At 43.2% G+C, this 23,336-nt stretch overlaps 1 protein-coding gene across 2 annotated transcripts in view; it reads right to left on the reverse strand.

The window, feature by feature from the left end:
- Positions 1-3,118: 3,118 nt before the first annotated feature.
- The window catches only part of sipa1 (signal-induced proliferation-associated 1), a 28,383-nt gene continuing 8,165 nt past the window's right edge, over positions 3,119-23,336 (reverse strand). Inside the window, exons 2-16 of one of the 2 annotated variants that reach the window (XM_068600777.1) lie at positions 15,218-16,797; positions 14,804-14,928; positions 14,520-14,708; positions 13,642-13,816; positions 13,214-13,317; positions 12,054-12,211; positions 11,015-11,621; positions 10,654-10,928; positions 9,578-10,075; positions 8,422-8,548; positions 8,194-8,317; positions 6,920-7,018; positions 6,174-6,240; positions 4,998-5,076; positions 3,119-3,776 (exon numbers count right to left, since the gene is read on the reverse strand). In XM_068600777.1, the coding sequence (XP_068456878.1) occupies positions 3,633-3,776; positions 4,998-5,076; positions 6,174-6,240; positions 6,920-7,018; positions 8,194-8,317; positions 8,422-8,548; positions 9,578-10,075; positions 10,654-10,928; positions 11,015-11,621; positions 12,054-12,211; positions 13,214-13,317; positions 13,642-13,816; positions 14,520-14,708; positions 14,804-14,928; positions 15,218-16,478 (4,032 nt within the window). In that variant the 5' untranslated portion in view covers positions 16,479-16,797 and the 3' untranslated portion in view covers positions 3,119-3,632. The other variant, XM_068600778.1, reaches the window with a different exon arrangement.

The following is a 23,336-nucleotide window of genomic DNA, read 5'->3' on the forward strand; positions in this document are numbered from 1 at the left end:
GTTATTTCAGCTCTGTTTCACCTCCACCTCCAGTGTTCATCAGTCGCGGACGTGAGATCCTCAGGTTCTGCTCCTGGACAAATGAGGATCTAACTCTCTGTCATCATCAGTAATCTCGTGATCCTAACCGCATCAGATTCCTAATATACCCTTTGTGAGTTTATATTAATATAATAATATAATATATTACCATTTCTAAATACTTTATCCTTGGTAGCATTTCAATCATGCAAATAAATGGACAAAATAATACTAACTTAAGTTGTTCTTTTAATAGTTTTTTTGTTGATCGAAAAGTATAAATAAAGGTGTATGTGAGCAAATTATAGCTGAATTCTTACATTTACATCTTTTTTTCTTCTTCTTCCAAGAACCAATTCAACCAATTAACTTTAAAGTTACAGTTTTTAACAGCGATCGTTCTCCACTGTCTGTGTTGGTTCGAAAATAAAACTATTTATAAAAACCTGAATTCTCACTGCAGGTTTCTTTTTGGAGTTGTTTATCTCACACAAACCAAAACCAGAAACACCTTCCAGATCATTCTTAAAAGCAACGACACACACATATCTTAAAGTCACTGTCGATAAAACATCTGCATCAAGTCAGCCACAATTCTTTCAAATACTTCTTTTTTTCTGAGACAATTTATTTTTTAAATTATTTAAATACCAAAATAATCATCCTTTAGAGGAAGCATACGCCATTCAACACATTCATATCAACTTAAACTGGATTTCAATGCAACATTAGGTCATTTTCAGCACTTTTGTCCTTTTAATTTGCTTTTTAAAATCATATATTTGTCGGTTTGCTTCTTTGAACCATCAGTGGCACTCACTGAGTCTCAGCAATTCTTTAGACCAGCAATACACATCTATTATTATTATCATCATCTGTTCTTTCGGATCAGTTGTTACTTGACTTTTCCTCGCACAGCGGATGAAAGACCAGATGTTGTGACGGTATCTTAGGAAATCCTTCATCTGCCACAAAAAAATCCTCAGTAAGTGAAACCAAAGACAACGAAATGAGGTCACTAAGCGGGGTAAGCATACATTACATTTTCTGGTAGGCACAAAGTCAGAGGAATAAGCCTTCAGATAACACCAGTATGACCAGTTTGAACATCCATTCCAAAAGAAGAGTTTCACTCATTAAGGCGTACCTAATGGTGTTTTAAGACCTTATTATATTCAAGAGCTAGAGCTGAAATAGCTCAACATTAGAATAATAATAAGAACCATTGTCACATTTAGCAGATAGTATTTTGTCATGTCATATCATGGTTGGCGGTTTTCTACAAAATAAACTTAAAATGTATAACCAAGCCCACCTTTCCTTTCTGCCCCATTTCACATTTTTTCCTCAAGACTTCCCTCCAGTTAAAACAGCTACAAGAAAATCCACATTTGCATGATTAATAAGTTACATTTTTATACATACACACAAACAGAGGGGGGCTTGGAAGTTGCTTGGCACATTCTCATGCTTGACCAACCTCCTACAATCTAAATAACTATACAAGACACAGTAAAACAGGTCTTCTCATACCTCCCTGTTCAGTCACGAGGCTTCAGCATGTACAGGAGATGAAACAGGACGCCTGCATGGTCATGATTAACACTTCTCTGCATAATCATCCTGCAAAAAGGAGGGCATACACAACCCAATGCACTAAGTAACATGGAACGGTTCAGCTGTACATACAGTATCTTCACATACTGATAAAGTTTAGATTCATAATTTAATCTGTATATATTGTATCTTAATATGCTGGTACCAGGTATTCACAGTGACTCTAAAATAAAATTACAAGAGGAAGTTTGTACAAGAAACAAGAGAGTCGGAGTGACTGACGAACGTTTGGCATCCCTTTTTGTCAGAGTATGGTTCATAGTGGGAGATTAGTTTGTGGCCAGTCCTGTATGTTTTCAGTAGGATTCGGGAAAGCTGCCCGCGCTTTTTCATTGGCACTGAGGAGAAGCAGTCCGTCTCCTCTGAACACACGTTACTGTTATTGGCGCCAACAGCAGTGGACACAGAAAGGTGAGGTAAAGGTGGTGTCGGGGAGGCGAGTGGGGGCCGGGGGCGTGGGGGGGGGGGACGAGAGCTTATCCACCTTCTTATGTTGAGCAAGACGTAACCTGGGCTAAATAAGGTACACTATGTGCCCTGTTCAGTGCTGATTTTACAAAAAGAAAAGTGCAATAACAACACAGAGACACATACAAACACACACCAGGGTGGAATGGTAAGATTTCACCAAGTGTCCATACCGCTACCACTCACAAGCCATACTAAACAATTACCCAAAATAGTCACTGTAGACATCCGCCAAACACAAAAACATATTCAAATACAATATCCTGTATTTTACTATCAGTTCAAGGTGTTTTATTCTGACACCTAAAGCTATTTTGCCAGCTGAAAGAAAAAGCTGCCTTTTGGCATTTTGTGGTTCAGGCCAGTAGGAGATCTTCTACAGTATGGCTGCTACAATAGAGAGGCTAGAAGAAGACAGCTACAGGCAATCATGGAAGGAAGCTGAAGCAGTTCTGTTCCTGGCATTGTCCACGTTTCCAGGAAAAACCCTCGTCAGTATCCCTTTTATACTGTTTTGAACATACTTCCAGGAGGAACAAGCATGCGCAGCTCCTTTTTAAAAAAATGACATTTCCAGGTTACATCCTTTTTATGTGTATGGGTTTTTAAAAATCATGTCTCCCTAAAAACTCCAGTTTCTTAAATACAGTACTACTGAGCAGTGAAGCGGGGTTAGAGATTCATGTCCTTACATAACAGGCCTTGCTCCGAGGCCAGTCAGTTGGCATCATTACATCTTTTGAAGTAGAAGGCTGCCTACAGGCTCGTCATTGTCATGTTCCCTTTTTTTCTTGTCGTGTTTTGTTTCAAGGTCTTCCATACCATCAGCGCCGGGCAAAACCACACTCATTGCAACTACACGTCTGGCAGAGAGGATAGCAATACTGCTGTTCACATATATTATTGGTGATACAGTATATATATATATATATATATATATATATATATATATATATATATATATATATATATATATATATATATATATATATATATATATATATATACACACACTTTTGGTCATTTCAGATAAGACACCACCAAACATGCTATACAGTGTCTCTCTTAATTGCCACTTTTTATGCAAGTGCTATTCAGCCCAGCTTGTCAAGTATTCAAAGCAAGGTACAGTAAGAGATGCACACATACAGACACACACGCACGCACGCACACATGCGGCACACATCCACGCACATACTGTATCATATACACCAAGAGGAGCACTCTGGCATTGCACACCAACGCAGCAGCCTAAGAGCTGCACATGGTTCAGTCTATGAAGGTCATGGGATGTTGGAAATGTCGTTTCTGTCTTTTTCAAGGGTTGATTTGCATACTCCCTCAATAAAAGGCATGTCCAGGATTCAGGATTGAGACCGCGGTTACACACAGATTGGAACGGGATGCTTGTGTGTGTCTGCCTTTGCGAATATACACGAACAAAATCTGTCTACTGAGCGTACAAGCGCGTTGTACGAGTTGCATCTTTCGGGCTGATTTGTGTGTTTGTGGCCCCAGGGGTGAAGCTAACAGGGCTTGTTGACGTTGCACAGCAGCTCGGTGACTTTGATGAGGCGAGCCACTGTGCTCTGCGACTCCTCCTGCAGCCGCTGGTTGTTCTGCCGGAGGCTCTGCACCTCCGCCTGCAGCACCGCCTTGTCCTCCTTCTCCTGAAAGACATCGGCACACAACAAAACAAAAGCCGTCGCTCAGATCGCTGTGGCAGGAACGGGAGGGGAGCGACAGGTACAGCGGTGGCTTTAAGGAAACTAGTGGGCACACATAAACACAGAGCTTAAAAAAAACAACACAAGCAGTGTAGAGAAGCACATCACGCTGCAGTGGGGAAATAGAAACAATCCACTGAACTGATTGACAGGAAATCTCAGTGCTTTGAGGCCTGCTGGTCAGACTGAGTAACCAACTAATCACCTAGAATTGGTGAAAAATGGCTGCAATCAATGATTATTTTCATGATTGAATGATCTGACAATTATTGAAAAAATAATTGAAACAAACAGTGAGAAATGCCCAGAGCCCAAGCGCACAGCTTTAAATTGTCCGTTTGTCTGACCAACAGTTCAAAACCCAAATATAGTCTCCGTAATGTTTCTATAAAATAGATAAAAGCAGGCAACTTTCACATTTTATAAGCTGCAACCAAGAATATTTCATTTTTGCTTCATATATGACAGACAATGAATCAGTTATATGAATCAGTTTAATTATCTGTTAATATAATTATTATTAGTTATTGTTTAAGCACTACATGGTATTTTATCATTAGTCTTGAGAGTACATAGACTAAATGGTATATTTATGTAATATATTTACACACACAGACACATTCTTTGTTGACCAAAGATTCTCAACACAAGGTCCACTGACTCCATTTGCAGAGGAAGGCCATACGATGTGGCTGAAAGCTCCGGAAACATAAGTGGACTTTGTGTTGAGAATAGTTTTTTGTCAAGCGGCTGTTTCTGAGGTCGAGATTAATAATAACGAGGTCATCACATTCAGTATACTTTGACATCTACATACATGCATTAGCAAAAAATGTACAAGAACATATTGATAACAGGAGTTATCTGATATACATTTTTACATTTTTGTAATTATGGTATCGGGGGATTTACAAATCTGAAATGTTGCGGTATACAACATTAGGAGTACATGAATGCTTTTTGAGTGTTTTTGTATTCAATGCAGCCACAGTGAGCCAGCTGGTATTGAAAAGGAAATTAAATAAAGGGCTGTTACAAATAATCTCACACCAGAGACAGAAGCTGAACAAATACGAACAAATACGTTTTCCTACCTGCTGACTCTCCCATGGAGCTCACGGAAAATGTAATAACAGAGAAAAACGTTCATGAAAGTCAAAGCACCTTTTGCAGGTCATCCTGCAGCCTCTTCAGCATGGACTCCAGCTGCGACACCTTCTCTTCGAGGTGGCCTGGAGAGTCACTGCAACAAAGAGAGGCAGCGACAATCAATTACATTATTTGTTATCAGAGAAAGTCAAAATGAAGTGACAGATGAACAAAATGAATGTATTCACTGGTGTATTTTATAGAAAGGTCTTTCTTGTAATACTTTTGTAAAAAAAAAAGTTCTCTCTCATTTAGCAAGTGAACTTTTCACTTTGCTTGATTAGTTCTGACTTTCACTGCGGCAGCCACCGAGTATGAGACGCCGTCCCTGCTGCCATTGAACCTGAAATACTTAGAGATCATTTGGCAGTAATTGCTAGGTTGACAAGTAGACCTAATTTCAGTGAGAGAAGTCATCCCATGATGCATTTCGTCTGATTGCAGTTATATATAACAATTGCTTCTGGTGACGTGAACAGCATAATAATGATGAGAATATATATATATATATATATATATATATATATATATATATATATATATATATATATATATATATATATATATATATACTATTCTACATGATGTGATAATTGTTGCAATTTGCAAGTTAAGGGTCACAAAGAGATGTTAATCAGAGGTAATATGATTATTTATGTGATAGTGTCTTCTAAAAACATTTTACCTGCTTGTTGGAGCCACATTAAAGGTAAAATAGTCATCAATACTGACCTTCACAGTATGTGTGGACGTCTGTAAAGATTTCCTTTGAAGAAAAGCTTCACAATGGTGTTTTTCATTCTTTATTGACACATTTCCTGTACTTTGTATGTTCACACAGCATGTAGGACTAAAATAAGGTGAAAAAAAAAATTAAAATGGATCAGAGTGGGAGTTTTACAGAAAGATGACAATGCCAGTGAGTCAGACAAGCTGTGTGTGTGCATCTGTGTCTGCATGCGCATAACTGCTTCACTGAGTCAGCAAGAGAGCTCTCTTTATGGGGGAGCGAAACCATCGCAGTGCCTCAAACAGATGGAGGTTGCCGTTAAAAGTCTAAATAATTGAGAGAGAATAAAGAAGTCGAGCCGGTAAAAACGGGATGTGTGCAATGACCCTGAAAACCAAGACAGTGACTACAGAGACATTAAATTGTCTGCTTCACCCTGTGTGCACTGTATAGCAACCCACCTCTCCTTGAAGTCTCTCAGCTTGCCGTCAGTCTGGTCAGCTTGGGAGGGGTCTCCGGCTTTATGGTCTGTGGTAATGAACATTATCCACATGGTTAGAATGTAATATAACCATACAAATCATAATGAAAAGATCAGGCAGCCAAATACGGGAGATGTTCACTTTTTTTTGGGTATAGATCATACTGTCAACCATAGACTTATCTTCATATAGAGTGCAGATCTATTGCGCATCTCACTCCAAAAACCAACACGCTGAGAAGACTTTCTACAAGATCTTGGAACCAGGCGATAAGGCCTTTGTCTTTTTAGTTCATCCCAAAAGTGGGCCAGTCCAGCACGTACACACCAAACTCAGAAACACATTTCCATATGGACCTCACTCTGTGCACAGGTGCGTTGTCAGGTTGAATCGCGTAAGGACCGTTTCATAGTCATTAACCACAAAGCCAAAAGCAAACTGTTGTCTAAAAGATCCTTGCATGCTGTATCAAAGGGCCCCAAACCATTAGTTAAACAGCCCCAGACCAAACCTATTCAGCCAGGAGTGTTTGGAAATGTATTTGCCAGTGCTTCAGAGGGCAAACATTACGGTTACATTTATACACATATTCAGAGTCTAACTTGAATGTCAGGATTGAAAACATAACTTGTCCTGTTGGTATTGGAGATGGTGCTAACCGTACAGCCGTTATCGTGTTTTACAACTACAGTAGTTGAGGTGTGCATAAGTCAATAGTTGCGCACCTTCTCGTGACAAAGCCTCCAGGATACTGCGGCAGGCCGTGGCCAAGTCAGCGATGGACTGCCACTCCTCCTCAGTGGACTCTGTCGTCTCTGAGAGAACTGAGGGAAAGAGGTTAAGAGTTAACTCTCTTTACAGGACTGAAGAACAGCAGAACAGTGAAACTGCAGACTTCTGAGAAAGCCGCTCTACAGTAACAACAAGCCACCACCGGGGGGCGCTGCTGTGTTAATGCTGGGAAGATTCAGAGTGTAGACTCCACACTAGAGGCACAGGGAGGAAATGCTATGATGTACTGAATCTAGTGTGCCTGCCGGTTTCACTGAATGATGTTTCTGACTTTTTTAAGATCTTTTGACATTAGTTAAGATTGAATTCCTGGCGGCATACTAAAATACATGACAATGACCTGTATATAATTTGAACAACAGCATTTAGGTGAATTATTACATTCAGATTTCATTTCTAAAAAAATGTTGACAATAAAAAGACATTTAAGATGCTAAAATAGTTAATTTTGTAAGGTCTATTAGTTTATGGAATTTCATCTTTGGTTTAAAAGTTGTCATTCACTTGAACAGACTCGTGATGTGAAACAATCAGAGTCTTCAGAGGCCGCCCCCGCAAAAATCAGAAGAATCAGATGAGAGGATGAGCAAGTGTGCTCTTATGGCGGATAAATGATGAGTCTCATAGTCTCAGTGGAGGCAGAGCAGATGGTGTAAGAGGGGCTCCTTGATTTAGGGCTGTCTAAAACTCCACCCCTCCCACTACCCATCTGTCCCCCTTTTATCCCAGCCATGGCAGGGGGTGGCAGCGGAGCAGGAGCGATATTAGATTAGCGGGATAGGGGGCAGCATGGATGAAAGAGGAGGGACAAAAGAGATGCAGTGGGGAGCAGAGGGAGGATAATGAAGAGAGGGGTTTAAGGCAGAAAAAAATCCAGGAAAAAGGACTTTGAGGCTTAAATCGGGCAGAGATGATTTGCAAACATGTGTAATTGTTCCATTTTGGCATCATTTGAGCAGTCATGTCAGTTGTTGTGTCTGAGAATGGAGCTTTGTTTTAAGTCCACGATCAGGGTCATATTATCTCTTTGTCTTCTTTGTCTTGTAATTAATTCACACACGTTACATTTTTTATTTGACATGCTGCCATTTTAATATTTACAGTATTATAAAAATAGAAATACATTCGGAATATAACATTACTACACATATACACATATTTATACTGTATATACACATCAAATCAGCAGCAATAGGGAAGTACTTACTCTTGGTGATGGAGTTGTGAAGACTTAGGGCTCGGGAATTTCTTTCAGCTCGGTCTAAACATGACAACCGGGAAGACGAGTCACTCACTGAGGCTTTGTCATCACCCAACTCAGCGGCCATGAACTGAAGACATAAGAGATAGAGATAGAGGGGAAACAATACTGTCAGAGCGGATGGACTGCTGGGCAGAGAAACCACTCAGATGTCCTCTCGTCTCAGTCTGTCACCTGCTCGTCCTCCAGGGGAACCTTGGGTCTGACAGCCAGGATCAGATCAGGTGTGGCGTCCCTCAGCTGGCCTACGTTTTCATAGAGGTGGCGTTCCCCCTTCAGCCCCACGTTGTCGTACACGTGCCTGTCCAGAATGAGAGGGAGAAATGTGATGGTGGTGGTGGTGGTGGAGTGGGGGGGGGACACAAAGCCAATCTGTTGTTGATGCCTTGTGACATTTTTTTATTATCCGATCAAGAGGTCAAAAAAACAGAAACTAGAGCACTTCGACAAGCAATCTCCAGGACGGCTCAGATTAACGCCTGATTGATGTTTGCTATCCCGCACTCACAAAATCATCTCTCAAAAATATCATATCTGATGCGTTTCGGTCAAATGAGTCAGATCTGCTTTGCGCGACAATGAAAAGCAAAACTCATTTTGGTGAGCAGCAGAGTTTAATATTATCCTCATGAATATGTTTTCATGCACAATTTCAAGCTGTTGTAGCTTTCTGGAGATCTCAGGGTGAAACGCAGCGTGCGTACAAAGATGTGTCTGGTAGACACACACACATCCTTCTGCTTGTACATAGGTGTATGTCTCTCTCTTGGAGCTGAATACTTGGCAAACATTCATTTGACTGTCAGAGAAGGACACCTTGGTACTCTGGAGGATGAGGAAATACAGTGCGGACCAATGTAAAAGTGATTGTTTAATGGAAACAAGTGGGCTTTTTAATGTTATTTACATGACTTCTTAATTTAACTTGACTTAACTAAAATAAAAATAAAAAATGTATTTTAATGTTTTCCAACCGCACACACGTGAAAAAGGAACATCAATGTGAAACATAATATTAAACCTTTTTCATCAAGTTAACATGGTTCAGTGAAGCAGTGACCCATTGCGTGGTGTCCTTTCACCGTACCCTGTTCTTTGCAGGAAATGTGACGCACTATGACTCCGAGATTAAATTGTTATGAGTCAGCTTCAGTTTGAGGATATTTAAGAGCTTTCCACCTGACAGCCTCCCAGTTTGGAGATGTAACTAGAACGATTTCTCAAAGCTGAATGTCTTGTTATTTATATCTCTCTATAATGTCTCCAAAACACTCATATTCAGGCGATGAGAGGTTGAATGAACAGCGACATGATCTTTAGTAACACTTACCCGTCACACGCATCCCTGTAGCTCGGCTGTCTCTCCAAAGAGCAGCTGCGTGTGAGCTGCGAGCCACTGCCCTCCTGGCTCTGAATGGCTGGTTGGTCTTGCAGAGAAGTTGCCCGTAACAAAGGTAAGCTGTGCGGCGCGAGGAGCGAGCCATGACTTGTCTCACTTTGCCCTCCATCACACAACTGTCCTTCGCCCTGTTCGGCCTCGATCTGCACCTCCGTCATGTCCGCTTCATTGACCCCACTCGCCTTCAGCTTTTCCTCATTTGCTTCTGCTTCCTCTGCTTTCTCCTCTTTCTCCTCCTTCTGCTGCTCCTCCTCCTCCTCTTGCTGCTGCTGCTGCTGCTGCTGCTCCTCCTCCTGTTGCTGCTGCTGCTCCTCGTCATCCTCCTCCTCTTCTTCCCTGTCGTCCAGTACCCAAGCCTCTCCAGACTGATCCTCGCCAGGTTTACACTCCGCGTCCTTGATGGCTTTCTGGTACAGCTCGGAGAAACTTCTGCAGAACATAAAACCACAACATACACAGTTAGAAGACACTCACACAACTGACACCTCTCTTTTTCAGCCAGCATCTCATCCCACTGCTGAGTCATAAAAGTAATCTAGAAGCCAATAACAAAGATGACATGGAAAAAAAGCAATATTTTTGCCTTTCATATATATATATATCCCTTTGGGAACACTGAGTTCAGCTGCGTGGAAAGTTGCTGTTAGCAGCGGGACGCCCTTTGCCAGTGTGATTAAAGATCATTAGAGGGATTGATTGGCCGTTAGCTGGCTGGTGTGACACTGATGGCAGGTTGTTATCAACAGCAGAGTGAGCCATGACCTCTGAGTGGCCCCTTTCTTGTTTTCCTGAACTGACGTGTCCCACTGACCCCCTCCTCCTTATTGGCTGTCAAACCTTTTTCTCACCGCCTCCCTGGGATTACTATCCACTTTTCTGGAGCATGCTTTATACCCATGAGCCCTTTCTCCAGCCTCTCCCTGCGTCTGTTGACCCATAAGTGCCCTTGTTAGTGTTCCCTTTCTCTTCCTCCCTCTCCTTCTACTCATATCTGCAGCTTCACCCACCTGCGTGGCTTGCCGTTCTCGTCAGGTGGGATGACCGTGATGTGGATCTTGTGCGCGGTGCGGAGCAGCCTGGTCCTCTCCTCGGGGCTCAAGTGAACCAGAGAGTGGCCGCACAGTCGCACCACGCGGGCCCACAGCTGCAGGCCTCCGCTCTCAGCGTAACAGAACCGCTGCAGCTCCGTCACAAAGCCCTCCTCATTCATCAGGAAGCCGGGCTGTCCGACGCCGTCCCTCAAAGGCGTGACCTCAAGAGCCTCGCAGCCCCGCGTCACCAGCTGCAGACGAGCAGAAGAAGATGAATGAATCAGAAAGACACAAACCGCCCACTGCCAAATGTAAAATCCGAACACAGCCCGCCCACCTCTAGCCTCTGCACCACTTCTCGTATATCCTCCGCCTGGCTCTCCATCACGCTGATTGACACAGACTCCCCGCGCTCGTAGAAGATATCCAAGCAGGGCCCCCCCTCCTTAGTCTCTGTCACTGCCTTCCAGCCGATGACATCTCGACAGGAGCAGTTGAACACCACCCTGCGCGTGCACCTCTCAATGAGCACCACCGACTCAGCAGACACCCCGAGCAGACAGGGGAGCCTGAGTTCTCCAGACTCTCCATCATCTCCACCGTTGACCATCACAGCCCACACCAGCGCCCCCGCACTGTGCAACTCGGCCCCTTTGGCGCCCTTCAGCTTGTCTTTGCGCTTGCCGCCTAGAGAGAGTAGGGGGAACTTGGTGGAGGAATCAATCGGTGTGGTGGTCACATAGTTTTCAGCCAGGTCCTTCAGGTACTCCTGCCGTGTGCGGGTGGCCATGGAGCGGAACTTCTCCGACTTCTCAGCGGCGTTTTCAGCATTCACGGCCTTCGCCAGGAGAAAGTCTCTGAAGGCAAGAGAGCTAGGGAATCGAGCGCCCTTAGGGAAGAGTGGGCCAAATAATGGCATGTCTTTAGAGCGCGTCACAGCCACCCTGAGAGGGAGAGAGAAAAACAGGAATGCTGGAGTAAGAGAGAGTGCAGAAGAAGCATTCAATCTACGTCTTGTTTTTCAGAGCTTGACTGTGGACCGGTGCTCTCCAGAATAACAAACATTGACACTGAACCTGCTTCTGTGGAGCACAGATTTGGGTTTCCTCCTGAGATGGCCCATAACTACTAAGATGTACTAGATACTTGTGTAATATTGAACACCAATCTTTACCTGGTCAGTAAAATTGTCTGTGATCAATTTTTTTTTTTTTGTATTTTCCTTAAGGCCTAGAACTCACTACTTCCTATGACACATAAAACCCAGTGGCTGATCATGAGTTTATTGTCTCAACCTGTAAAAGAAGGAACCTTCTTTTCGGGGGGTGAAAAGAGATGTACATATTTACAACATAGTGCAAGAGGTATGCTCAGACCTGTAATAGGTGTTGTCGGTGCAGGGCTCATGGACCTGAATGATGATGAAGACATGTTGGAAATGGGAGCGGATGGCCTTTGGCGTGAAGGGTTGGGCGCCGGGCTCCTGGAACACGATCGTTACAATGTCGTTACCGATGTGCCGCTTCCTGAGCAACTGGAGAGGCAAAACAGAAGATTTAATAGAGACCCAGGCACACGTCCTTTTCGTCAACTAAGAATGAACCACAACTCAGTTTGCCATGTTTTATATATTATTATGTAGTATACACAAGCGTACACATTTGTTGATTATGTGTATCTGCTTTGATTTTCAGACCCTCAGGTGGAGTAGTTTTAAAGGCAACAAATAATGTGCATCAGAATAAACAAAGTTAGAAAAACAAATGCTGTTAATTAAACTAAAGGCTAAGTAAAACAAAAAATGAATAATAAAATAAGCAACCCGAAATGTTCTCTGAAGTAAGCTTGTGTGTCCATGATGTTGCTATTGTTCTTAGCACAACTCAATGCTAATTTGACACATTTTGTAACTTCAACTTGAAGTAAATGTTTTTTATGACAGAAACATTCTGATCCAATTAAAATAAAAACTAGAACTGAAGCTCAATTTTAAAAACTGCTTAATGAATACATAAATACATCTCAAACTGTTGCTGCCAACAAACGGACAGCATCTACGGTCTTTGTCACGTTCATGTTTTGTTCAATTTAAACTTTTAATCCACCTCAATGTCCAGTCTCTTTGTCAGAGACAGAAAACAGCTTCATATGAAGAGCTGGCAGTCTGCTGAACAGGAAGCCTGCCTGAGAGGCGACTATCATTACCTCCGTGGTGGGAGTGGACACTGGGGGGCAGGATTTTTATGTCATGCTTGTTGCAGAGTACAGAAGCTTTTTCTAAAGCGTTTATAAAAGCATGAAGTCTGAACAGAGACGGGTAATGAAGGCTGAACCAAGACTGATGCCATTGTATTTTACGAATAGCAATGAAAACGTGGTTTGGAAAAATGGTTCTGCAACACAAATGACAGAAGGAGCGAATCATATATCAAATCTTGATGGCCACTCCACTAGACCTGCTTCCCGGTTGGGGTCCAAAATATATATATATATATATATATATATATATATATATATAAACGGGTGTTTTTTTTACCTGTTGCGTGTTGTTGGCTGTGTAGGGCAGCATAGTAGACACGTGAAACATAATCTCATAGTCCTGGTAGCGCGTGTAGAGCGAGTGTGTCCCAGTTGAGTCCACTACACAAGCAAAAGACACAGAAACACAAATCACGCAAGGAGAAAGACCGATAGGGATTTCGAAAGAAAGAGTAGACTCAAATTGACACAGTCGGGGTGAAATCTGTCTCATTTGCTGTTCTCTGCCGCTCACTGAGGGGAAAACAGCTCTGAGATAATCAGCAGTGACTATGCTGTTTTGCAGGCATTACTCAGATTTCATGCGGCTAGATAGGAGTTATCTTCGGCTTTCAGTGGTGCACTGATGCCCTTCGGATAATGGTCCTGCGACAAGGTGAGATACAGCCAATAGATGCCGGCGTGGTGTGTATTTTTCCAGCTCACTCTTGTTGTCCAGCTGGGCTCTGTACTTCTCCCAGCCCTTCAGCCGCACACGCTCCCCGAGCAGATCGAGGAACTCTTCAAACGCCGGGCCCGAGCTCTCGTTGTTGTACATGTCTTCCTCGGAGCTCTGCCCGGCCCGGCAGTACATCACGCCAACCTTTCGCTGGAAATTCAGCTAGATTAGAAGACAGAGAAGCACAGGGTTTATAAATATCCTGGCATGAACTTTCACTTAATGCAGCATCCTGATTTGACATCTTACTTCACAGCTGAAAAGCTTGTCTGAGATACTTTATGCTGTAAAATGTTTTACACCTGCACAGCACACATAACACCATTAAAACAGTCTAACAGAGAGTTTAATTTGTCAAAGTTGCTCATTCCTTTTCAGAAAAAGCTTACTTTAAAAGTTGGTGTGTGTGTGGGTTTAAATGGTCAGCATAGAAATGAATGTGATAGAGCTTGAATGTTAAAGCGATCAGCAGAAAATGATCTAAGAGCATTTTGGTCACTTTTTCTCAACTTTGAAGATTTGCTTTGCCTCAACTTATTCCTTTTATTCTGTTTGGAAGCAAATGGAGGACACTTTGGGCTCCAAAAACATATGACAAACAATTGTTATTGTAATGGACCTTTCTACTTTAATTAAGAAATAACTTTACTTTATTTATTGAAGAGATTACGGAGATATTAACTATTAAAAATGTGATTGAACTGAACTAATTTCAGCCTGTAAATGTGATATCACAAAAGAAAAAGAAACATTGTTTGTTTCTGACTTTTAAAAATGTCTCTCTGCTGCTATTGGCCGCTACCCCATGTCCTGAAAAGCTTTCTGTCTGACAGTCTTTGGTGTCAGCAGAAGTCGCTTTACTTACCCCCTGTTCGTCCAGCTTCAGCAGGGTGTCCCTGACCTTGGGGGAGTTTGAAGCCAAGCGAAGGCATTGCAGGTTGAGTTCGGGCATGATGAACTCCAGCAGCCTCTTGGGAGACAAGCCTCGAGGGGTTGTGTGACGAGCGGCAGAAGGCACGGACTCCTCCAAGATGGAACCTCGCAGTGTCTTCATCTGCGGAGACGATTCACAGTCATCACATCCAGGCAAACCAATTTCACATGCACTGAAATTGAGGAGAGCTTTGAGGATGGAAAGCGCCGGTTTACCTCTGTGGTGCGAAAGATGATTCTGTAATTGTACTGAGCTCCGCTGGATCCGTCTTTCTCCTCTCGACGGAAACTGATGGCCACTGGGCCGAGGCGGTCGTCCATGCCGAAGAAATTCTGGTGTTCTGCAATGACAATACAGTAAAATTCAACTGTGACAGCATTGGGGTGAAAATATGACACTCAAAGAAAAGTGTTTGTACATTTTATATGGCGTAGAGGAGGGCTGAATCTTTCACTTCTTTCACACAAAAAATGCCCAGACTCTCCCAAGAGTTAATATATTCTTTTTTTATTCGATACCCTCCACCTTAACATATCAATACATGACCCAACCCCATTATTTTTTAACTTACCCCCTACTTAATTATGAATGGACAGACCATAAATGATGAGAAGTTCCACTACACATACCTTTCATGTAGAAATATTTGCGGTAGTAATGGGCTCCCAGATCTGCATGTTCTATAAAGTAGTTGCTCTTGCCCTGCTGTTGAACGTGACTCTCTCGGGGCTCCTCCAGGACCGACACCGCATCGTTGGGGGTTCGCAGGCTCGACCAGAGTCCCCGCCTCCCCTGGGATTGACCCAGACCCACCTGCTCTTCTCCCCCCGTCTCGTTGCGGAAGTGGGGGCAGCTGAGCAGGAGCTCGTTATCGTTGCCATCCCCTTCGTCCAGCAGCAGCGACTGCTCCGGGTCGTCTGCATTCACCCCGTTGCCTCCCCCGCCCTGTGCGGGTGAGGACGGGGTGGCTTGGGAGAGGGGGCGCAGTTGGGAGGCGGCTGAAGCCCCTGAGGTGATGTTCTTTTTCCGCCCGATGCTGTCTCTGTTTGTGGCCGCCTCGGTGAGGTCGAACAGGATGCTCTGGACATCGTAGTGGGCAAAGTTCCTCACCCAGGCTCCGCCCCCAATGTTGTCATATGGACCTGGTTGAGGTATCTGAGGGGGTTTGGTCTTCTTACTGAGACCTTCAGGCTTTGGCGGCTTGGCAGGTTTTGGGGAGTCCCCTGTGGAAACAGACAGACCCCGAAAGAATCCATCAGGCTCTGGAGGGTTGCCCTGCAGGCCCAAAAGCAGGAAAGGGTCTTTGAAGCGTAGGGCATTTGGACTCAGGGGCCCCTGGTCGTCTGCATTTGGCTCCTGTGCTCGAGTCTGTCTCTCCAGTGAGGACAGGCTGCCGTATTCCCTGTGTATTAGCATACCCCCGTCACCCTGAGCCCCCGCACCCACCTTCTCACCAACCACTCGAGCGGCTTTCCCCCCTGCCTTCCCGGAGGAGTCCAAGTCTCCTAAGGTTACATCGCTGTTACTCCTCTGCATGATGTGGCCGCGGCCCACCGACCTCAGCGTCAGGCCCACGCGACTCGGAGTGAGGCTGTCATCCTCGGCTCCGTCGGCCTCCCTCCTTGGCGGCCACTCCACTAGACCTGCTTCCCGGTTGGGGTCAAAGTTGACGGTGGCAATAGGCGGCCGCATGTTCTGACGGCGAAACTTGCGGATGAAGAGGTCATCTGACTGCATGGCGCCTGAAAAACCGACTGCAGGACAACAATCTCCACTCTGGTCCAGAGCGGTCTGCTCTCCCAGTAAAATGCCTGTCCTGGTCTCTATGGTGCTGGTGTGAGACGGGAGCACTGCGTGCGAAGATGAAAAAGCAACAACTATACTCCTCATTCACACCACTTCAGGTGGTTGGATCTTCTCAACCTGTGAGGTGCCACACGTTATCCCAAGTCAACCAGTTTTGAAGTGTAAATGAAGGAGATTGAGGAGAATATTCATCTGCGTCTGGTTGCAGGGGTCCATCCAGGTGTGCAGATGTGTGTTTTGATGGTGCTCCAGTTGGGTTCCTTAAGAATAAGGATGAGCGGATCCTCACTGGAGCCCGAGTCCTCTTTGTAGCAGAGGCTCTATCAACCTTTCTAACATGGCATCCATTCCTCTGCACTGATCAGTGCCTGCTGCTTCCCTTTTCGTCAGGTCCACTGGCCACCTGCAGACAAAAAGGAGAAAGAAATGTCTCTTTTAACCTCATAATTCACCCACACCGCTAATATCTTAATCGACAGATTCATGTTCAACCCATAGCAGCTTGTCAGTGAATACACAGAAAGGCTTTGTTGAGAAGAAAGGTTTTGATTAACAAGTATTGAATTTCGACAATAAAGCAGCAGGCAGGTCTGACGTCTTTTATTGTTGAGCAATGCCTTGCACCTTGGTTTTCTTTCATTATTATTCTTTCCTTTACACACTTTCCGTTCCAAAAGTTCCCTAAATAGTTCCATAGCAGACTTATTGCGCACCACATCCAGCCTGCACACGCTCACAATAGACAGTACTAACAAAGGGGAGGGGGCCTTCCTGGCTCACTCTGCCAACATACGAGAAGTACGCGTAAGCTGTCTCCCACCCTCACATACGTTCACACACAAACAGTTCACTCCTACACCAGCATTTAAAGAATATATAAAGAACAACAACAACAGACACATTGCGAAGAACTACCGATATAGTACAGTGGATCAGCTGTTAATATTTTCACATAGAGTTTGCTGAGTGTGGAGCAATGTGCTTCCCTTTTTTTGAAGTCCTGAAACAATTCGTTGTTTTAAGTTTTGACTGCAACTTACCAACAAGGTGGGTTTTGTTTCAGGTACAAATCCGCAAGTTTCAGTCATAATTCGTCGCAGATGCACTGTCTTTAAGCAAACTGACGTCAATCAACTCAAGCTGAAACCTTTGGTCGTTCTCAGTAAGGTATGAGGCTTCTTCCTGTCTAGCTTTTCGCTTGCATCTCCTCTCTCGTGCTTGCTGCCTAAAGAGCAGGTGCAGTGGTGCAGAGCCGCTACCAGAAAAGCTTGACACACACACACACACAGACACACACACACACACACACACACACACACACACACACACGCTATAGAGTAAAGTGAGGAAGTCACAAGAAATCTTTGTTTCCCTTTCTTGCCTGCTCTCACACTCTTTCTTCGTTTCCATTTTGCTGTAAAGAGACATAAGCTTGTGCACCAAATATGAAAGTTGAGTAAGTGAAAGGCGTTGCAACTGTTGTATGTCAATGTGTGTTGAGGTGTTTACATGCATTTATATAATCTATCTATAAGACATTTGGGGACACTTGAGGGGCTCACTGTTAGCAGGAAATGTTGCTGACTGCAGATTTAGCCAGTTTCTAAAGGTTTTTGTTATTACTGAAGTGGATCATGTCTACGCTTCAACAAAGGAAAAAAAAGGCTTTGTAGCGCGCCATTGTTTTGAATGCATTTGATCACTTTCAGCATCACTTTGTCCTCTGTGCCTGTTTCGCATTATAGTCAGTAATAGTGGTGTTGGACATATAGTTGAACAGTCATCCATTTTTCTGTTTTGAAGCTTTTGTTAAGAATAACTTATATAATGTTTTTAATTTGAAGCTGCAACTTTTCACTTGTTTTCTTTAAAATAACAACCGCCTGAATGCAATGCTCCGAAACAAGCTGACACGGGCTGCAATCTTTACCATACTGAAAACAGGCAGGATCCAGGTGTAGGCCGGATTCAACACTACCTACCAATCAAAACTATGCACATTTTGATCATATTCTATGTGTTGGTCTAACTTCTGAAGCCTTAAAGAATGACGTGCAACGCCAGGAATGTCACGCTGGTTGGGAAAGACTATAACCTGTTATTTTATCTTTATTGGTAAAATATACCAATACTGACTCAGTATCAGCTTTAAAAGAATCACCATGTGCAAATGATACAGAGGACATGATCTGGAAGCTCGTGGCCTTACGTGTACGCTTATAAAATAAGTGCCAAACGATTATCAATGGCTGGTGTTACAAATATTGTTCATATGTGATTGAACAACATGTGTAATGTTGGACGATAAAATGACTTGAGGCTTGATCATGTTGTTTGCTTGCAATGATAAAGAGAAGTAGTGACGATGATTTAAGACATTTCCGTCCATGTGTGGTTCCTCATCTGACACACTGGATCACATAGAGAAGCCTCTGTGCACTGTCTGTGTGGTGCCAGAGCTTCAGACATTAAAACCCTGCTCATGTTTCTTTCGGGGACACTGCAAATGTTCTCAAACATCATTACCCATGTGGGCACAAATTATGTTTGCTTACGCCTATCTGCGATTATGAGGCGCAGCGTGGGGCGCATGTGTCACAAAGCCTTGAAAAGGTGGGAGCAATCAATTTGCTCCGCTGTCTCAAACTCTGGGAGTTGTAAGTTATTGGCAGGTGGTTCTTTTTTTTTTTTTTTTTTTTAACAAAAAAACAAATCACAGATTGCCTTCATGCTGTTCCAACAGGAAGCTGAACTTCTCTTGCTCTCCAGCAACAGAGCGCGGGTTGAACTTGGACACTTATCACTCAGCGCCTTTGTACCAATCACATATTCCTGAGCTTCCTAAGACCCCCGACCCATGAATAAGTCCTTGTTTCCATAGCAACCCAACTAGTGCCACCCTCTTTTGATGTGATATCCAGTCCACAAGTGCCTTATTGTTCCCGCTACTCGGCGGGTAAAAGGTCTCTGATTTGCCAAACAAATCTACAACTTACGATATTTGTGCCGGCGACCCTGGTCATACCACAAGAAGGTAACACGGACAATTAAGGCAAAAATATTGATAAGATAAGATAATCCTTTATTAGTAACTCAGTGGGGAATTTACAGGATTACAGCAGTCTTGCTCACACTAAATAAAGATCAAGTCATATAAATAAACAGTGGAACAGTAATAAAACAAAATAAAAAAAAACAGTAAGAAGAATATTAAATACACAGATGGAATAAAAAATAAAATAAGTGTGTATAAAAGTATTGCACAATAAGTAAAAATGTGTATCAAAGTATAAAAAGTATAAATGATGATGATTTAACTGCTCGCTTTTAAAAGTTTAACACCAAAGTCAATAACCGATAGTTTATAGATATTGTATCCATAGATCGAGGAAAATATAATTGTACTTCCCACAATTCAACTGGATGCTTTGTCTAAAAAAAACGCATACAGTATCAAAAACCACGAGGTTGAAGGTGGATTATGAATAAAAAGAAAAGAGCACAGAAGTGTGGTGTCATTTAGCGGCAATTTTATTTCGTGCTAAAACGCCCCCTTACAATTTTTAACAGCCCTGCATTCACTCCATGCTGGTGTGGGTTCTGGGTGTCTGACAGAAAAAAGTATTATGTAATGTTACTCAGGACTCATACATCAGTATCATCAATGCCGTCCCCGTTCTGTGTTCAGGGCTGTGGCTCAGGACGGTCTCATAGAGCCGCTAGCATAGCTGCAGACTCTTGGGTCTCGTGAGAGTATTAAACATGAACACAATGTTTGCAGGACTAGCCATGCTCATTTTGTGTGCACACTACACATATATGTAGGCCGAGCTGTAATTTTAGATTAAAAAAAGGGCAAAATACAATTAAATAGTGGTACCAAAAGAAAACTGTGGCCTAAATGTCCCCAGTTCTCAGTTACTAATTGGTCAGGACTGAACTGTAACCGGTCTGAAGAGGAACCGGACAGAACTTTGATCATCAAGATGTTTGCAAGATTCACATGTACATTATCTGTCCGGTGTTTCAGCATATGTCCAGTAGTGTTAGTCTTTTTCATCTGAGTTTACAGATGCGTGGGGGTAATAAACACATTCCCTTTGAATCCAAGTCAAGTGCAGGAAACAGAAAATGGTATTTCATGTAAAATGAGCCAAGCGGTTAAACAGCAAGACGAGAGATTTTCTCACGATTACTGATATGCAAAATGTTCTTCACTGGCTCAGACTTTAAAAAACATGACCACTATAATGACACTGGTCTTCCTTTGAATAGAAACTGTCTCTTTGTGTGTTACCACTATAGAGAAGTGTGTGCTGTACTTTACATAGCAGCACAAAGTGCAGAGGAACCGAATAGTTTTGGTCCCCGCCCACTCAAGTTATTTGGGAACCTATTGTTCGTATTCTCGTATTTTCGGTTGCGTGCATTAGCCTGACAATTTTTAAATGTCATTGTACACCCTCCCGACTCGAAAGCAAAAAAGCTTTTTTTTCAGTTAAACAACTACCTTTTAAATCCCCAAAATACCCTTGAAACCCTCCCACATACATAATTGATAACCATCTTAATGTTTTCCCAGGATACTTCTCGCTGATCAGTCTTACAAGTTTATATCAGTCTGGCTTAAACCAAACATGATCATAAATGGATCATTTCGTAATAGCAGAACTGACTAAGTGGCAATAAAAATGAATTTGAGGGTCTTATGAAGGCTTGAGACAATAAACAGCAACAGGAAGCTCTTTTTTCTAAAGCTTTCTTTGAACTCTGATTGGCTTTTTCTGTGATGCTGCTGCATCCTGCTGGTTTGAAAACGGTTCTGTAGCAGAACAGGATACATTATCATTACATCAGTATGGAGCTCTCTAAATACTTTGGCATGTTGAACAAAAAGGAAACCTGTGCAATATCTGTATCATATTTAAAAAACAGTCTGAAACTCAGCGAGATTAGAAGTGTCATTATTTGCATCAATGTCGAACGTAACATGAACATAATACCAACATAAAATAGTGCGTCACTTGCCATACCAGTATAGCTGCTATTGACGTTATTTTAATCCTATCTGTTAGCGACACACACCACCTCTCCTTCCTCCTGTGCAAGGAAGCCGACACTGTGTACAGTTAAGGTTGCATGCACTCCCCCACGTTCACAGGGAACACTTATTTCTCCATGTCGGTCAGTACAGACGTTGGTGAAAACAGTGCATGACCTCTGATGCTTCCTGAGCCACAACTCCACCGCCACATCAACTGAACTTTCACCCCCTTCACTGGGCTGCTTAGCAGGGACCACTTACACAGTCTGCGTTAAATTACTTTGAGGAGGAACTGAAAGTAATTTGACAACTTCGAGCCGGTTGTTTTGCCATATTCACGTTACTGAACTCACCAGATGTCATCCGTGTCTCAACTCTCCTGCCGTTAATCCACACCGAATGAAGCTGATTTAAATTGTGGATCATAACTCTGACATGTTTTCATATGGTCAGGCCATTTCGTAAAAGCCGCTGTATTCTCAACACTTTGCAGACAGTGCGGGCTGTGCAGTTTGATTCATTCAAGCATTGCCTCAATTTAAATAACCAGTGTAATAAAACGGTGTCTTTGTTCATCGGCCACAGGACCGATCCTGTGGCAGATGAAGCAGCCATGCAGCTGATGCTCTCCAGGATTGTTTTTAAAGATTTGGAGCGTTTCCTAAAACACTTGGGAGGATGCTGCCCTCCACTCGTGGTACCAGAGCCAGTCTCCATCCCAGAGAATCTTAATAATGCATGTAGACAGCAGTGTTTAATCTTGCATCTCAGATCTTAAAACTGCGTTAGGAGCCAGTGGACAGTAATTATCTTTGTTGTGCTCTCATGCATGAAATAAAGTAGACTTTTTTTAGTGCTGAAAAAATCTATGCCCTCGTGTGCTGAGCTCCGTCAGAGGCGATGATAGCATGGGGGTCGTCCTGAAACTCTCGGAGCGGAAAGGGAAATGTGAAATGGCACTCTGGATTATAAGGATTATATCTATCAGAATCCTGTACTTTGTTCTGCTGGCTCGGATTTACTTTGCGTGGCCATTATTGCTTAGAATAGATGTTTGGTTTAACCGATGACGAAGAATGAGGTCCACGTCCATGTGAAGTCCAGGACAAGGTTAATGGGCCTCTGGTGTCCAATGTCAGGACACAAAGTGAAGTCAGAGGAGAGTACACTTAAACACACACTGTTTTGGGGAAGTCGGGGTTGCTTGGCTTATTTGCCTGCCGCTCTTGAAAGTCTGCGTCCTGTGAAACAGGAAGAGATGACTGACTTTTGAACCCTGGGAGGATGGGTGTCGTCATCATTTCTAATCAAGCCTTCCACACCTATGGCAGACTGGCTGCTCCACTGCAGCATGAATGAGCAGCTTTTTGCTTTCTGCCAGTAACTAAAGTCGATTGAACCTCAGCGTGTGTGCTTCTGTCGTAATTAACGCTGATGTTGCAGAAAGAAAGATTGTGTCCCGATATAGACGATGAGATTGGATCTGTATTCTGTTCAGGTGAAGCTGCAGGAATCAGCTTAACAGCTTAGCTGCAATTAGATGGGATCAGTGACAAACGTTGTGCTCTTACTGCAGCCTTATCAACTACATCACATCAAGTTGCAGCAACTTGCAACTTGATGTCTCGCTTCATTTCTTTGTCAGAATTTATGACTGAAGTTATAAAATACATCGCATGCCTGCACATCATTATTCAGGCGTTAATCCAAAGCGGCAGAGCGTTTTGCCACGTGACGTGAAAATGATCCATAAAGATGGAGAAACCAGCGCGAACACCAACGTCCGTTTACCGCACCTCAGTGAATATCTAACCAAGCGAGGAAACGTCCAGCTCAACAGTCGGGAGGTCAGCTGCTGCAGTGTCACGGTCTATCCTTGTAGTTAAAAGCTGCCTTGC

This window comes from Clinocottus analis, unplaced genomic scaffold, assembly GCF_023055335.1.
Source record: "Clinocottus analis isolate CAN_PGR_092001 unplaced genomic scaffold, fCliAna1.0.p SCAF_5, whole genome shotgun sequence".
NCBI lineage: Eukaryota > Metazoa > Chordata > Actinopteri > Perciformes > Cottidae > Clinocottus > Clinocottus analis.